Source organism: Antedon mediterranea, chromosome 3, assembly GCF_964355755.1.
Source record: "Antedon mediterranea chromosome 3, ecAntMedi1.1, whole genome shotgun sequence".
In the NCBI taxonomy this organism is placed as follows: Eukaryota; Metazoa; Echinodermata; class Crinoidea; order Comatulida; family Antedonidae; genus Antedon; species Antedon mediterranea.
This window is the reverse complement of record NC_092672.1, coordinates 43681-61407: the sequence shown is the minus strand read 5'-3', so window position 1 is coordinate 61407 and position 17727 is coordinate 43681. Positions and strand designations below refer to the sequence as shown.

General features: G+C 35.9%; 1 protein-coding gene across 1 annotated transcript in view; it reads left to right on the top strand.

Moving 5' to 3' along the window:
* The first annotated feature begins 109 nt into the window (after positions 1-109).
* LOC140044387 (protein strawberry notch homolog 1-like) overlaps positions 110-17727 on the top strand; it is a 41793-nt gene continuing 24175 nt past the window's right edge. The window contains exons 1-17 of the mRNA XM_072088868.1: positions 110-254; positions 3699-3923; positions 4085-4235; positions 4377-4586; positions 5323-5407; positions 5537-5627; positions 6221-6376; positions 6682-6796; positions 7742-7847; positions 9787-9940; positions 10230-10415; positions 10602-10699; positions 10859-11160; positions 11257-11423; positions 11564-11683; positions 15206-15341; positions 15491-15603. Of these exons, the coding sequence (XP_071944969.1) occupies positions 3699-3923; positions 4085-4235; positions 4377-4586; positions 5323-5407; positions 5537-5627; positions 6221-6376; positions 6682-6796; positions 7742-7847; positions 9787-9940; positions 10230-10415; positions 10602-10699; positions 10859-11160; positions 11257-11423; positions 11564-11683; positions 15206-15341; positions 15491-15603 (2415 nt within the window). The 5' untranslated portion in view covers positions 110-254. The remainder of the gene's footprint in view (positions 255-3698; positions 3924-4084; positions 4236-4376; positions 4587-5322; positions 5408-5536; positions 5628-6220; positions 6377-6681; positions 6797-7741; positions 7848-9786; positions 9941-10229; positions 10416-10601; positions 10700-10858; positions 11161-11256; positions 11424-11563; positions 11684-15205; positions 15342-15490; positions 15604-17727) is intronic.

The window sequence follows — 17727 nt, the reverse complement described above, 5'->3', positions numbered from 1 at the left end:
GAACACAAACGGAACGATCGATTTTATGATGTGCTGCCTTTTTTCTCACACACACACGACACAATTGACACGCGGACGCAAGCCAACGAAATATAAGGGGATCTCCCATGGAAAATCCCTTTTATGACGAACAAAAAAACACAAATCTACAATTGATTGGCACCGTAAGAATACTTTATAATGAGGAATAATGATTTTTGAATAAAATACGTTTGGTTTGCTTGGCAGTATTACTTTTAGGAGTAAAGAAAAAGGTGAGGTTTCAATTGTCTATGTGGTTCGGACTTCAGGATTTCGAAGGGTTAGGCCTAGGCTTAGAAGGCTCGGAGCAACAATTCCATCGCCTTATACACGGTGGTTGCTTCATATGAATATTCGTATTGCAACTTCCGGTTCAGAATGATTTGCCTAGAAAAAGAAATGATCTCATTTTCAAAGGAATGTAGTCATTGTTAAATTGAAAGAACTTTTTATTTCATCAAGGAGATTATTATTTTACATCTCCCTGTTCATATCATGACAGATATTATAGGCCTATAATATGCTTTATTATCATCCTTAAATTAAAAGGAAAAACTGGTTTATTTCTGTTTTTCCGTCCGTCGGGCAAGGCCAACAACTAACCACAGACACAGGATAGGGCCTAGCCTGGCTGGTAGGACTTGTCCTGTAGGTGGACTAGGTTATGCCTTGGCCTTATTACTTATAATTTTTTATTTTTTTTATTTATTAACAATTAATTTATTGTTGTTTGGGACGTAATTATAAACTGTACAAAATCCATGATAATACAACATCGATGATTTATTATATTATAGCACCAATAAGTCTACTACAGACAGACTGTAAAAGAATCTATAAAAACCCTAACCGAGCATTAACCCTGTTTTTAGAACATGATTTGTGCTAAATAAAACATTTACGTCGACCATGGACATTCACAAACATTCACTAACGATACTAATCTAGGCCACACTTACTTTCTGTGTTGATGGTGGATGGGCTATATAGTGAAATCCATTTTTTTTATTTGATATAAAAAAAAATAGACAGACATAGATAGACTGTACATTGGATGTGTAATTTACTAAATATGTTATCTGATGAGGAACCAATAAAGTTTGAAATATTGAATAATAATGGCTTGCCAAACTTTTTATTATCATCACATTGATTGACATTTGTAATTCAATACATTAATAATGAATTATTGTATAAAAGAGCCAGTTTAACCATTGCATTACGGAGTATCATTGGAAATTATTGTACATCAAAAGATGCAGAATGGAGCTGCCCATGTTATTCTCAGGGCGGATCATCGTACTAAGTTTTTGTTTGCATACTTCTCTTGGTTGGTGTTTTCTTAGTTACAGACGTGACACCCATGTGCTTACTTTTGTTAAATGCTTGAGTGGCAGGGTCCCTACTCTCCAAAATAGTTTTGATTTAGCTCATGATGTTCATAATTATTTACCAGGTTCAGTTCTACTAATGGTTATTACCCAAGGCTAGAACTGATTTAATTAAAGAAGATTTATTTTTAGGGTACTCACATCTGGAATACTAATGAATGTGGGGTGGTATTTTTTTCTTTGTTTTATAGTTTTTATTTTGTATTTGTATCATTGGCAATGGTTTGTTTGAATTGTTTTTAAATGTTACTGTCATTGTGATTTGAGTAGGGAGAACAGTTACTGTCATTGTGATTTGAGTACTGAGAGAACAGTTACTGTCATTGTGATTTGAGTACTGGGAGAACAGTTACTGTCATTGTGATTTGAGTATAGGGAGAACAGTTACTGTCATTGTGATTTGAGTACTGGGAGAACAGTTACTGTCATTGTGATTTGAGTACTGGGAGAACAGTTACTGTCATTGCGATTTGAGTACTGGGAGAACAGTTACTGTCATTGTGATTTGAGTAGGGAGAACAGTTACTGTCATTGTGATTTGAGTACTGGGAGAACAGTTACTGTCATTGTGATTTGAGTAGGGAGAACAGTTACTGTCATTGTGATTTGAGTACTGGGAGAACAGTTACTGTCATTGTGATTTGAGAACTGGGAGAACAGTTACTGTCATTGTGATTTGAGTAGGGAGAACAGTTACTGTCATTGTGATTTGAGTACTGGGAGAACAGTTACTGTCATTGTGATTTGAGTAGGGAGAACAGTTACTGTCATTGTGATTTGAGTACTGGGAGAACAGTTACTGTCATTGTGATTTGAGTAGGGAGAACAGTTACTGTCATTGTGATTTGAGTAGGGAGAACAGTTACTGCCATTGTGATTTGAGTACTGGGACAACAGTTACTGTCATTGTGATTTGAGTACTGGGAGAACAGTTACTGTCATTGTGATTTGAGTACTGGGAGAACAGTTACTGTCATTGTGATTTGAGTAGGGAGAACAGTTACTGTCATTGTGATTTGAGTAGGGAGAACAGTTACTGTCATTGTGATTTGAGTAGGGAGAACAGTTACTGTCATTGTGATTTGAGTACTGGGAGAACAGTTACTGTCATTGTGATTTGAGTAGGGAGAACAGTTACTGTCATTGTGATTTGAGTAGGGAGAACAGTTACTGTCATTGTGATTTGAGTAGGGAGAACAGTTACTGTCATTGTGATTTGAGTAGGGAGAACAGTTACTGTCATTGTGATTTGAGTAGGGAGAACAGTTACTGTCATTGTGATTTGAGTAGGGAGAACAGTTACTGTCATTGTGATTTGAGTACTGAGAGAACAGTTACTGTCATTGTGATTTGAGTAGGGAGAACAGTTACTGTCATTGTGATTTGAGTACTGGGAGAACAGTTACTGTCATTGTGATTTGAGTACTGGGAGAACAGTTACCGTCATTGTGATTTGAGTACTAGGAGAACAGTTACTGTCATTGTGATTTGAGTAGGGAGAACAGTTACTGTCATTGTGATTTGTGTACTGGGCCCCCTGGGAGAACAGTTACTGTCATTGTGATTTGTGTACTGGGCCCCCTGCGAGAACAGTTACTGTCATTGTGATTTTTGTATTTGACCCTCTGGGAGAACAGTTACTGTCATTGTGATTTGTGTACTGGGCACAGTTACTGTCATTGTAATTTGTGTAGTGGGCCCTCTGGGAGAACAGTTACTGTCATTGTGATTTGTGTACTGGGCCCCCTGCGAGAACAGTTACTGTCATTGTGATTTGTGTATTTGACCCTCTGGGAGAACAGTTACTGTCATTGTAATTTGTGTAGTGGGCCCTCTGGGAGAACAGTTACTGTCATTGTGATTTGTGTACTGGGCCCCCTGCGAGAACAGTTACTGTCATTGTGATTTGTGTATTTGACCCTCTGGGAGAACAGTTACTGTCATTGTAATTTGTGTAGTGGGCCCTCTGGGAGAACAGTTACTGTCATTGTGATTTGTGTACTGGGCCCCCTGCGAGAACAGTTACTGTCATTGTGATTTGTGTATTTGACCCTCTGGGAGAACAGTTACTGTCATTGTGATTTCTGTAATAGACCCTCTGGGAGAACAATTTTTTAACTGAAGATGTTACCCAATATAAAGAATAAACAAATAAATATTAATTCATTTGTTAATTGACCTATAATAATTCAAATCAAATTTTGAAAATTTGGCAAGTATTTAAAAATAAATGTGACAATGACATACTGTATGATTACTGGCAAAAAAATGTAATTATCATTGTAGATGCATAATAATAGTGGCAATCTGCTACTAGCCATGAACACAGACAATTTTGATTACACGCGGGAAGGAGACAGAGTTAGAGCTGGGGACACAGCAGAAATGGACATATGGGAAGAACTTGATGCTTTTCTTGTGGATCAACCTGAGTTCAGTGAGATGGTGAATATGGGGCAAGCAGTATTACCTGAGTTAAACAACCATATGTATAGTAGTTCATTAGACCAGGTTAGAATACTTTGTGATTATATTCTAAGAAATAACATTTTGATCACGATTCCAGGAATTATTTTAAAGTACATTGAATCTGAATCAATTATTTTTATTTTTGGACATAAAAATATAATTATTCCATTATGTTTGTAGTAATTAAATACTAAATTTTGTAGGAAATTCAACATTTTCAAACAATTGAAGAAAAAGTAAAGGCTAACAAAGAAGAGTCAATTGAGGAGGAAGATGCAGTTGTTGACCATGAAGATGATGGAGAGGCTGAAATGAGCCAAGCAGATACATTTGCCAACTACAAACCTAGCAAATGTAACAATCTTCTTTTTTTTATATTAAGCATTTTGTAGGCAGCCTAAATGTATGTTCAGAGAAGGACAGTGATATAAGCAATGATTACAATCTCTTCCATGGTAGTAAGCTTTCATGTTAAAATTTTTTGTTAAATTTCAGCTGATGTTGGCTTGAAGCATCCTGATCTTGTAGTAGAAACAAGCTCACTTGCAAGTGTAGAACCACCAGATGTTGACTACACACTTGCCTTTCCTCCTTCAGTTATTGCAGATGGTAAACTGTCTGCATTACAATTGGAGGTTGTTATCTATGCTTGTCAACAACACAGTAGGTTCTTGGCATCAGATGAGAGAGCAGGCTTTCTTATAGGTATGCTTTTTTTGTATTTGTATAGTATAGACTTGGAAGGCAGCTTATTGGTTACAAAAGTGCCCTCTGGTTGTTCATAGAGATATTATAGTGAACGTCACTATATCTCTGGGTTGTTTCACATTTTTCCTACCTAACCAATCCAGTGGTGTCTGTATTTATCCAAAAAAAGTCTATAATTTCAACATAATGACAATTTTGCAGAAAATTCTTGAATCATGAGCTATTCATTCAAATATTCTAAATCAAGTGGATCCCAGCTTCTACCCAAAAATGCCCCTTGCATCATATTTTAGGGGTTACTTGTCTACATGAGCTAATCATTCAAATATTCTAAATCAAGTGGATCCCAGCTTCTACCCAAAAATGCCCCTTGCATCATATTTTAGGGGTTACTTGTCTACATGAGCTAATCATTCAAATATTCTAAATCAAGTGGATCCCAGCTTCTACCCAAAAATGCCCCTTGCATCATATTTTAGGGGTTACTTGTCTACATGAGCTAATCATTCAAATATTCTAAATCAAGTGGATCCCAGCTTCTACCCAAAAATGCCCCTTGCATCATATTTTAGGGGTTACTTGTCTACATGAGCTATTCATTCAAATATTCTAAATCAAGTGGATCCCAGCTTCTACCCAAAAATGCCCCTTGCATCATATTTTAGGGGTTACTTGTCTACATGAGCTAATCATTCAAATACCTTTAAATATGTTTACGATAATGTTATTTCAGGAGATGGTGTAGGTGTTGGGAAAGGCAGAAGTGCAGCTGGGATTATATACGAAAACTACCTTAGAGGTCGCAAGAAAGCTTTATGGTAAGGTCAATGTTTGGTGAATTTGACCCTTAAAGCATGCTGTACCTGGGTATAATGCATTGTAGTGATGGAAAGCTAACATAATGTAGTGGTTATTCTATTGATTGGAAGTATGACTTGTTTCCATAGGTTCTCTGTGTCTAGTGATTTGAAATATGATGCTGAACGAGACTTAAGAGATATTGGAGCACCAGATATATCTGTATGCCTACTTAGCAAGGTCAGTCACCACAACAAGGTCACACATTTTTCTGTAATGTTTAATCATACTAAATATTATGTGCGAATAATTATAAAGGATGCATACACATTTTTAAATAAATATTTAAAATTATCTAAACTTGAATTAAAGTAATAATTTAAAACAATTATTGACCCTGTACCCGGTGGTACCAGGTATACGCAAGCAGTTCAACATTTGATAATACCTGTTATTAAGGGTATATACACAATGCAAGGGTTAAACTATAGTCATATGTTTTTTTATTCTTTTATATACTTAGGTTAAGTATGGTAACCTAAATGGTGAATCACTATATGTTTCTTTATTCTTTTATATACTTAGGTTAAGTATGGTAACCTAAATGGTGAATCACTATATGTTTTTTTATTCTTTTATATACTTAGGTTAAGTATGGTAACCTAAATGGTGAATCACTATATGTTTTTTTATTCTTTTATATACTTAGGTTAAGTATGGTAACCTAAATGGTGAATCACTATATGTTTCTTTATTCTTTTATATACTTAGGTTAAGTATGGTAACCTAAATGGTGAATCACTATATGTTTCTTTATTCTTTTATATACTTAGGTTAAGTATGGTAACCTAAATGGTGAATCATCTGGAATATTGGATGGTGTTGTGTTTTCTACTTACTCATCACTAATTAGGGAAAGTCGAGGAAATAATGAAAGTCGAATAAATGAACTTGTTCAATGGTGTGGTGGAGAGTTTTTTGAGGGACCTGTATCCTTATCGAATGATGTATTTATATAATATTTAAATAAAAGTCACAGTCAAAAGGTGTATGGGTAGAAAAAGATATGAAACAACAGCATTTCTTTAGAATAACTGGTTGACCAGTACTTTTATTCTTCAGAGCTTTTATTTTGTATATATACCACTAATAATAATTGTAAAGGCCTATAAGAGCAATATTTATCTTTCTATGGCTTTCACCTATATATAATTAAATGAAATAGTGTTTTACTGTACATGATCAACATTCTTGTTGACTGCTTCAAGTCGACGGCCTTGACTGCTACTTTCAGATCATTCTTGATGAGTGCCATAAAGCAAAGAACTTGTCCACAAAGACATCAGCCAAGGTTATTGAACTTCAGAAACGCCTACCTAAAGCAAGAATAGTGTATTGTAGTGCAACAGGTATGTTCAAAAATATATATTAATAATGAATACAAATTATTTGACTTGTCATAGCCAATTATAAGATAAATATATTTAAAAAAAAATGAAACTGAATCTCAAAGTTGAAAACAGGGAGAACTACTGTCAAGGGGACGGTCTGTTGGGGCAGGTGTGCAAACCATAAAATCTGTAGCCTAACCTGTCTAGTGAACGGGCTGTTAGGGCAGGTGTGCAAACCATAAAATCTGTAGCCTAACCTGTCTAGTGGACGGGCTGTTGAGGCAGGTGTGCAAACCATAAAATCTGTAGCCTAACCTGTCTAGTGGACGGGCTGTTGAGGCAGGTGTGCAAACCATAAAATCTGTAGCCTAACCTGTCTAGTGGACGGGCTGTTAAGGCAGGTGTGCAAACCATACAATCTGTAGCCTAACCTATCAAGTGGACGGGCTGTTAAGGCAGGTGTGCAAACCATAAAATCTGTAGCCTAACCTGTCTAGTGGACGGGCTGTTAAGGCAGGTGTGCAAACCATAAAATCTGTAGCCTAACCTGTCTAGTGGACGGGCTGTTAAGGCAGGTGTGCAAACCACTGTACACTTGGTTCAGGACTTTCCTCAATCGTACAACCCAATTCAAACTTCAAATGATAAACAAAGCTGACATCCTAGAAATCTAGAAATCTGACATCAGAGACATCTAGAAATCTTACATCAGAGACATCTAGAAATCTGACATCAGAGACATCTAGATATCTTACATCAGAGACATCTAGAAATCTGACATCAGAGACATCTAGAAATCTGACATCAGAGACATCTAGAAATCTGACATCAGAGACATCTAGAAATCTGAAATCAGAGACATCTAGAAATCTGACATCAGAGACATCTAGAAATCTGACGTCAGAGACATCTAGACAGTTTAATAAGTATGCAATTTATGTTTTCTTTTTTCATTTCTTAAAGGTGCTTCAGAATTAAAAAACATGGCATATATGACTCGACTTGGTCTTTGGGGAAAGTCAACTCCTTTTCAAAACTTCCAAGATTTCTTGAATACAGTTGAAAAGTGGTATGTCACCTTTCTGAGACAAAAAATGTATAATGAGTAATGTGTTTAGGCAGGATGCAGAAATACAAAAATCCAGTGTAAACAACTTTTAGTTTACTTGGGTTATTGAATCACGTGTGTTAGTGGAGTGCTTTCCGGTTTAGTTAGGGGCATGTATTTGGCGAGACAGCTCAGTTGACCTGTCAGAGGAATTTATTATTTAGCATTCTTTATTTAGGGGTGTGCGTGGAATGGAGCTAGTCCCAATGGAAATGAAGCTTAGGGGCATGTATTTGGCAAGACAGCTTAGTTGACCTGTCAGAGGAATTTATTATTTAGCATTCTTTATTTAGGGGTGTGCGTGGAATGGAGCTAGTCCCAATGGAAATGAAGCTTAGGGGCATGTATTTGGCAAGACAGCTTAGTTGACCTGTCTGAGGAATTTATTATTTAGAATTCTTTATTTAGGGGTGTGCGTGGAATGGAGCTAGTCCCAATGGAAATGAAGCTTAGGGGCATGTATTTGGCAAGACAGCTCAGTTGACCTGTCAGAGGAATTTATTATTTAGCATTCTTTATTTAGGGGTGTGCGTGGAATGGAGCTAGTCCCAATGGAAATGAAGCTTAGGGGCATGTATATGGCAAGACAGCTTAGTTGACCTGTCTGAGGAATTTATTATTTAGCATTCTTTATTTAGGGGTGTGCGTGGAATGGAGCTAGTCCCAATGGAAATGAAGCTTAGGGGCATATATATGGCAAGTCAGCTTAGTTGACCTGTCTGAGGAATTTATTATTTAGAATTCTTTATTTAGGGGTGTGCGTGGAATGGAGCTAGTCCCAATGGAAATGAAGCTTAGGGGCATGTATATGGCAAGACAGCTTAGTTGACCTGTCAGAGGAATTTATTATTTAGCATTCTTTATTTAGGGGTGTGCGTGGAATGGAGCTAGTCCCAATGGAAATGAAGCTTAGGGGCATATATGGCAAGACAGCTTAGTTGACCTGTCTGAGGAATTTATTATTTAGCATTCTTTATTTAGGGGTGTGCGTGGAATGGAGCTAGTCCCAATGGAAATGAAGCTTAGGGGCATGTATATGGCAAGACAGCTTAGTTGACCTGTCTGAGGAATTTATTATTTAGAATTCTTTATTTAGGGGTGTGCGTGGAATGGAGCTAGTCCGAATGGAAATGAAGCTTAGGGGCATGTATTTGGCAAGACAGCTCAGTTGACCTGTCAGAGGAATTTATTATTTAGCATTCTTTATTTAGGGGTGTGCGTGGAATGGAGCTAGTCCCAATGGAAATGAAGCTTAGGGGCATATATGGCAAGACAGCTTAGTTGACCTGTCTGAGGAATTTATTATTTAGAATTCTTTATTTAGGGGTGTGCGTGGAATGGAGCTAGTCCCAATGGAAATGAAGCTTAGGGGCATGTATGGCAAGACAGCTTAGTTGACCTGTCAGAGGAATTTATTATTTAGCATTCTTTATTTAGGGGTGTGCGTGGAATGGAGCTAGTCCCAATGGAAATGAAGCTTAGGGGCATATATATGGCAAGACAGCTTAGTTGACCTGTCTGAGGAATTTATTATTTAGAATTCTTTATTTAGGGGTGTGCGTGGAATGGAGCTAGTCCCAATGGAAATGAAGCTTAGGGGCATATATATGGCAAGACAGCTTAGTTGACCTGTCTGAGGAATTTATTATTTAGCATTCTTTATTTAGGGGTGTGCGTGGAATGGAGCTAGTCCCAATGGAAATGAAGCTTAGGGGCATGTATATGGCAAGACAGCTTAGTTAACCTGTCTGAGGAATTTATTATTTAGCATTCTGTATTAAGGTGTGTGTGTGTGGAATGGAGCTAGTCCCAATAGAAATGAAGCTTAGGGGCATGTATTATGGCAAGACAGCTTAATTGACCTTTCAGAGGAATTTATTATTTAGCATTCTTTATTTAGGGGTGTGCGTGGAATGGAGCTAGTCCCAATGGAAATGAAGCTTAGGGGCATGTATATGGCAAGACAGCTTAGTTTCCAAGGTGTGTCCTTCAAAATTCATGAGGTTGCCCTCTCACAAAAGTTTACTGAAGTCTACAACCAATCAGTTCATTGGGTAAGTGTTCCTTATTTTTGTAAATCAGAAGTAAAAATTGTGGACTTTATTTCCTTTGATATAATATTAAAATGACACATTCACAATTCACAAAGTAAATTATATTCAGCTCAAAATCTGAAACAGACTGTTTCCTATGTTTATAACTCAAGTTGTGTGGTATTTATTAACAGTATTATCTACTGAGTAACAATGTCCTTTTCCTATGTTTATAACTCAAGTTGTGTGGTATTTATTAACAGTATTATCTACTGAGTAACAATGTCCTTTTTGACTTTTTTGCTTCCAGTGGATTAAAGCAAGAAAATATTTTCAGGAAGCACTGGATCTGCGTGTGTTTGACCCAGGTCAGAAATCACGACCGCCATGGGCTCAATTCTGGGCTGACCATCAACGTTTCTTTCGTAGTATGTGCATAGCTTCCAAAGTTGCCTCAGTTATTGAACAAACTTCTAAAGCAATACAAAATGATAAGGTAGGTAGTTAAATGTTTTCCAGAAAAGAATCACTTTAGTAACATTTGATGAAACTACTATATTTTTAATGTGTGCATATATCAAAATTGTTTATTTTCCAAGTATAGTTTCAAATGTAGAATATTATTATTCAGTACAGTGCTACACCAATAAATGTTGTTAATTTTCATTAATTCTGTTTGCAGTGTGTAGTAATAGGTCTTCAATCAACGGGTGAGGCTCGGACAATAGATGCTGTGAAATCAGCTGGTAACCAATTAACAAGTTTTGTGTCATCAGCAAAGTATGTATGGTTAAACATGTTACAAATTTGTGTCAAAATAAACCCCAATTATTCCAGATGACATGTTTGACCTTTAAATTCATGAAACTAACTAAAATGTGGTTATTTGCTGTTTACACTAGATTTAAGTATTTGCATTCTTCTTGTGTTTAATTTCAGAGGTATACTTCGAACATTAATAGAGAGGCATTTCCCTTGCTCAGATCACAAGATTTTACCAGACCTGGAATTTAGTGACACTGGTAGTAACCTATCACCAGCCAATTTCAGTCAAGATGAAGAAAGTGGAGAGAGGTCACGGAAACGAAAAGCATTTGTTGATGAATTAAGAGAAAATGATAACAAATTAATGAAGTGTACTTATAGTCCTGAAATCATAACACTTTCAAGTGATTCGGAAGATGAATTTCCTAAACCTTCAAGGAAGAATGAATTTCCAAAGTTGTTTCAAAATTGTGAAGGTATGGTGTCTTATTGTTTACACTTACATCACTAAAAAAAAACTATCTATGGTATTAAAATCTTTGACTAAAACATTTTGAATTTTGTATTTACAGTTGGTGCTCGCTTAACTAGATCCTCATCTCCCAGCATAAAACAAGACAATAAAGATATACAAAAGATGAGACAAGAACTATTAGATGACCTAGAAAAAATTGAGCTTCCTTGCAATACACTAGATACACTGATTGATGAATTAGGTGGTCCTGCAAGTGTTGCCGAGGTTAGTTAAATTACCTATTATTTCCTGTTTTTAAGGGTCTTTCACACCTGTTCTCGCACAGTTCCAGATCAAGACCCTTAAATCCAGTTAATTTGTTATCGCAAGTCTGTGCAGTGCATAAAATTGTACATATTTTGCAGATGACCGGTCGTAAGCATAGGATCGTACGTGATAACAGTAAATTTTTATACAAACCAAGAAGTGAAAATATCGATAAGGTCAACATATTTGAGAAGGACTGTTTTATGAAAGGAGAGAAGGTCAGTTTAGTTTTACAATTTTAACAATCAACATTCAATAATCTCTCTTCAAATAAGCCGTGTATGGGTTTTTCCTACTAGATTGCCTAATATTCAATAATCTCACTTCAAATAAGCCGTGTATGGGTTTTTCCTACTAGATTTCCTAACATTCAATAGTCTCTCTTCAAATAAGCCGTGTATGGGTTTTTCCTACTAGATTTCCTAACATTCAATAGTCTCTCTTCAAATAAGCCATGTATGGGTTTTTCCTACTAGATTTCCTAACATTCAATAGTCTCACTTCAAATAAGCCATGTATGGGTTTTTCCTACTAGATTGCCTAACATTCAATAATCTCACTTCAAATAAGCCATGTATGGGTTTTTCCTACTAGGTTGCCTAACATTCAATAATCTCTCTTCAAATAAGCCATGTATGGGTTTTTCCTAATAGATTGCCTAACATTCAATAATCTCTCTTCAAATAAGCCATGTATGGGTTTTTCCTACTAGATTTCCTAACATTCAATAGTCTCACTTCAAATAAGCCATGTATGGGTTTTTCCTACTAGATTGCCTAACATTCAATAATCTCACTTCAAATAAGCCATGTATGGGTTTTTCCTACTAGATTGCCTAACATTCAATAATCTCTCTTCAAATAAGCCATGTATGGGTTTTTCCTACTAGATTGCCTAACATTCAATAATCTCTCTTCAAATAAGCCATGTATGGGTTTTTCCTACTAGATTTCCTAACATTCAATAGTCTCACTTCAAATAAGCCATGTATGGGTTTTTACTACTAGATTTCCTAACATTCAATAGTCTCTCTTCAAATAAGCCATGTATGGGTTTTTCCTACTAGATTGCCTAACATTCAATAATCTCACTTCAAATAAGCCATGTATGGGTTTTTCCTACTAGGTTGCCTAACATTCAATAATCTCTCTTCAAATAAGCCATGTATGGGTTTTTCCTAATAGATTGCCTAACATTCAATAATCTCTCTTCAAATAAGCCATGTATGGGTTTTTCCTAATAGATTGCCTAACATTCAATAATCTCTCTTCAAATAAGCCATGTATGGGTTTTTCCTACTAGATTTCCTAACATTCAATAGTCTCACTTCAAATAAGCCATGTATGGGTTTTTCCTACTAGATTGCCTAACATTCAATAATCTCACTTCAAATAAGCCATGTATGGGTTTTTCCTACTAGATTGCCTAACATTCAATAATCTCTCTTCAAATAAGCCATGTATGGGTTTTTCCTACTAGATTGCCTAACATTCAATAATCTCTCTTCAAATAAGCCATGTATGGGTTTTTCCTACTAGATTTCCTAACATTCAATAGTCACACTTCAAATAAGCCATGTATGGGTTTTTACTACTAGATTTCCTAACATTCAATAGTCTCTCTTCAAATAAGCCATGTATGGGTTTTTCCTACTAGATTGCCTAACATTCAATAATCTCTCTTCAAATAAGCCATGTATGGGTTTTTCCTACTAGATTGCCTAACATTCAATAGTCTCTCTTCAAATAAGCCATGTATGGTTTTTTCCTACTAGATTGCCTAACATTCAATAATCTCTCTTCAAATAAGCCATGTATGGGTTTTTCCTACTAGATTGCCTAACATTCAATAGTCTCTCTTCAAATAAGCCGTGTATGGGTTTTTCCTACTAGATTTCCTAACATTCAATAATCTCTCTTCAAATAAGCCATGTATGGGTTTTTCCTACTAGATTGCCTAACATTCAATAATCTCTCTTCAAATAAGCCGTGTATGGGTTTTTCCTACTAGATTTCCTAATATTCAATAGTCTCTCTTCAAATAAGCCATGTATGGGTTTTTTCTACTAGATTGCCTAACATTCAATAGTCTTTTTTTCAAATAAGCCATGTATGGGTTTTTCCTACTAGATTTCCTAACATTCAATAGTCTCTCTTCAAATAAGCCATGTATGGGTTTTTTCTACTAGATTGCCTAACATTCAATAGTCTTTTTTTCAAATAAGCCATGTATGGGTTTTTCCTACTAGATTTCCTAACATTCAATAGTCTCTCTTCAAATAAGCCATGTATGGGTTTTTTCTACTAGATTGCCTAACATTCAATAGTCTTTTTTTCAAATAAGCCATGTATGGGTTTTTCTTACTAGATTGCCTAACATTCAATAGTCTATCTTCAAATAAGCAATGTATGGGTTTTTCCTACTAGATTGCCTAACATTCAATAGTCTATCTTCAAATAAGCCATGTATGGGTTTTTCCTACTAGATTGCCTAACATTCAATAGTCTTTCTTCAAATAAGCCATGTATGGGTTTTTCTTACTAGATTGCCTAACATTCAATAGTCTCTCTTCAAATAAGCCATGTATGGGTTTTTCCTACTAGATTGCCTAACATTCAATAGTCTTTCTTCAAATAAGCCGTGTATGGGTTTTTCCTACTAGATTGCCTAACATTCAATAATCTCACTTCAAATAAGCCATGTATGGGTTTTTCGTACTAGATTGCCTAACATTCAATAATCTCTCTTCAAATAAGCCATGTATGGTTTTTTCCTACTAGATTGCCTAACATTCAATAGTCTCTCTTCAAATAAGCCATGTATGGGTTTTTCCTACTAGATTGCCTAACATTCAATAATCTCTCTTCAAATAAGCCATGTATGGGTTTTTCCTACTTGATTGCCTAACATTCAATAATCTCTGAGTCTCTTCAAATAAGCCATGTATGGTTTTTTCCTAATAGATTGCCTAACATTCAATAATCTCTCTTCAAATAAGCCATGTATGGGTTTTTCCTACTAGATTGCCTAACATTCAATAATCTCTCTTCAAATAAGCCATGTATGGGTTTTTCCTACTAGATTTCCTAATATTCAATAATCTCTCTTCAAATAAGCCGTGTATGGGTTTTTCCTACTAGATTGCCTAACATTCAATAGTCTCTCTTTAAATAAGCTGTGTATGGGTTTTTCCTACTAGATTGCCTAACATTCAATAGTCTTTCTTCAAATAAGCCGTGTATGGGTTTTTCCTACTAGATTGCCTAACATTCAATAATCTCACTTCAAATAAAGCCGTGTATGGGTTTTTCCTACTAGATTTCCTAACATTCAATAGTCTCTCTTCAAATAAGCCATGTATGGGTTTTTCCTTCTAGATTGCCTAACATTCAATAGTCTTTCTTCAAATAAGCCGTGTATGGGTTTTTCTCACTAGATTGCCTAACATTCAATAGTCTCTCTTCAAATAAGCCATGTATGGGTTTTCTTACTAGATTAATATTTCTCCCAAATGTTACCAACTTTCGGTTAAGTCTCAGAAATTTAATCTGCATGTGTTCCATGTTTGCAAAAAAAAAGTTTGTCAATGTTTTGAACGAAAAAAGAAAAGTTTGATAACTCAGAGATAAGCAGTGTTAAATGTGTATAAGATAACAATGGAGTTGAAATTGTAAAAAAAAAAATAAATAAAATATATAACATTTTGGTATATGTATATGTTTAATTAAATGTCTGCCTAGTTTGTTGCTGTAATATCAGAGGCTGCAAGCTCTGGAATTTCACTCCAAGCTGACAAAAGAGTACCCAACAGAAGAAGAAGAGTCCACATGATGCTAGAGTTGCCATGGAGTGCAGATAGAGCAATTCAGCAGTTTGGTACGTTTAAACAAATTATGATGAAGTGAATAAAGCAAAAATGTCTCCTTAGATGCATCGCAATGGTTTGTGTTGCTATGTAGAATTTTGTTTTTCACAAGTTTGTTTGTCCCAGATAATAAAAAATGTTTTTTTGTTTGTGTCTGTAGGTCGAACGCATCGGTCCAATCAAGTTTCTTCCCCTGAATATGTTTTCCTGATTTCAGGATTTGCTGGGGAGAAGAGATTTGCCTCCATTGTTGCTAAGAGACTTGAAAATCTGGTAGGTAATAATTATCTTTATATTACATAGCCTATGTAAATACGTGAACGTGATTGGTTAAACTGCATCACATGAATACTGCTGCAAGGATCGTAAATCGTATATATCCTCGAGTACGATGATATTGACCCAGTAATTTTCACGTAATTATCGTGTCCCTGTCAGGGCCGTAGCCAGGATCTGTCAAGGGGGGGTTCGGACCCTAAATATTTGGGTCAACCCCCCCCCCTCCCCCAGCCTGATGCGAAGCGAATTTTGTTAAATGACACCCCTAGATGGCCGGAAAAGACACTCTCGTGCAGCATGCTATATAACCAATGAGCAAAAAGATCGTACTTTTTTCCTCCTCAAACACGTCGATAATTTAAATGACGATAACTATTTGTTGCCGTATGTTAGATGCGCGTGCTCTGTGCGGAACCGCCGATTGTTTGATCATTTACTCCGTATTTTGTTTTGCGTTCAAGTTCAATGCGAACGTATATCTAGGAGCAGCCCCGAAAAAAGCACACTGGGCGAAGGCAAATGCTATTTGCTAGCTCTATCTATAATATTTATCTACAGAAATTTGTTGAGGAATATAAATATGTAAATAGGTGATATTGATACATTTTAGTACGTATCGGCTGGTGGTCTAGAAAAAAATAATCGGATGCCATAATGTGAACTACAGTACTTGATACCATAGATATTATAGTGTAAAATATTAATATTCACTATAATCCTCTATGATACATTATACTTCATAGTCACACATAAATACTGATGTACGTCGGAAGGCTATATACTTTATGCATGCTGCCTGACTGCCAGTGATCTAAACAATTATAGGTACGCAGTTTGTCTGGCGGTGTCCTTTGTACGAATCGTTCGTGCGCCAGCTCGCTATGAGACGCGTCAGTATCATGTTACATGCAGGGACCAAACATTTATTTTTCAGGTTAAAATCGGCAATTCATTTGCAGCTTTTAGAAATTTACAGACACGTATCACTAGTTGACACTCATACAGAGAAGAACGTTCATGAACAAGTTTACGAATTTTTCAATTTACAAACAACTTTTTGTACTGTGGGGCACGTATTTGGAGGATTTTTGGAGATGAGGGTGAGGTATTGGGCATGTCGGGGATGGGGGTTCGCAGTTGGTTAAGGGGGGTTCGCTGTAAAGGGGGGGTTCGCCCGAACCATAAAACCCCCCCTGGCTACGGGCCTGCCTGTCTTTAAACATATATAAAATTCAGGAAATTCTCGAGTACGATGATATTGACTGTGTAATTTTTGTTTGACAACACTCGCGTTTGGCGATAAATAAACAAAATTCATCTACTGGGTCTTAAACTTGCGATGAATTGTCACTCCATCACAGGACAACGCTTCATCCGATGCGCCACGCAACTTGCTTGCGTGTGGCGTGGCTGTGACTATTATTATTGCTTGAAAAAATAAAAAAAAATAAAAAACTTAACTATTTAAACTATGCATACATAGCGCCCTCATTTGTTATTAGTCCTCCTTAGATGTGATGAAAGACTGTTTGTGATTGGTTAATACTCACAGTAGTAACTCGGTACGCGCGACGCGTTGAACATCTGGTGATTCAGGTCCTCGAAGAGGAAGAATTATTATTTATTCGGCCTACCTGATAATATTATTATTATTAATGTAGGCTTATTGATGGAAATTCTTCTGTTAATTTAAACGACCTAGGCCTAAGTGCATATTTTATTGCCAAGGAATCATTAATTAGTAATTATCTGTATATTATTATCTCTGATTATAAATGAAAATGAGATTGAAGTAGTAAATGAGTACAAATATCTGGGTTGTATAATTGACAATAAGCTAAATTGGATAAATAATGTAAATAAAGCCACATGCAAAGCCAACCAAAGGATGTTTATTTTAAGAAAAATGAAGTACCTACAAATTGACAAAACTATACTTAAATTGTTTTATAACTCTGTAATTCTCAGTGTAATACTTTTTTGTAATGTTTGTTTTTATGGTAATACAATGCAAAAAGATAAAATTAAACTTAATCGAATAGGAAATAGAGCAATTAGACTAGTAGGAGAGCACTTACCTGATGTTGAATCCTTGTATAAAGAAAATGTGTTAAAAAA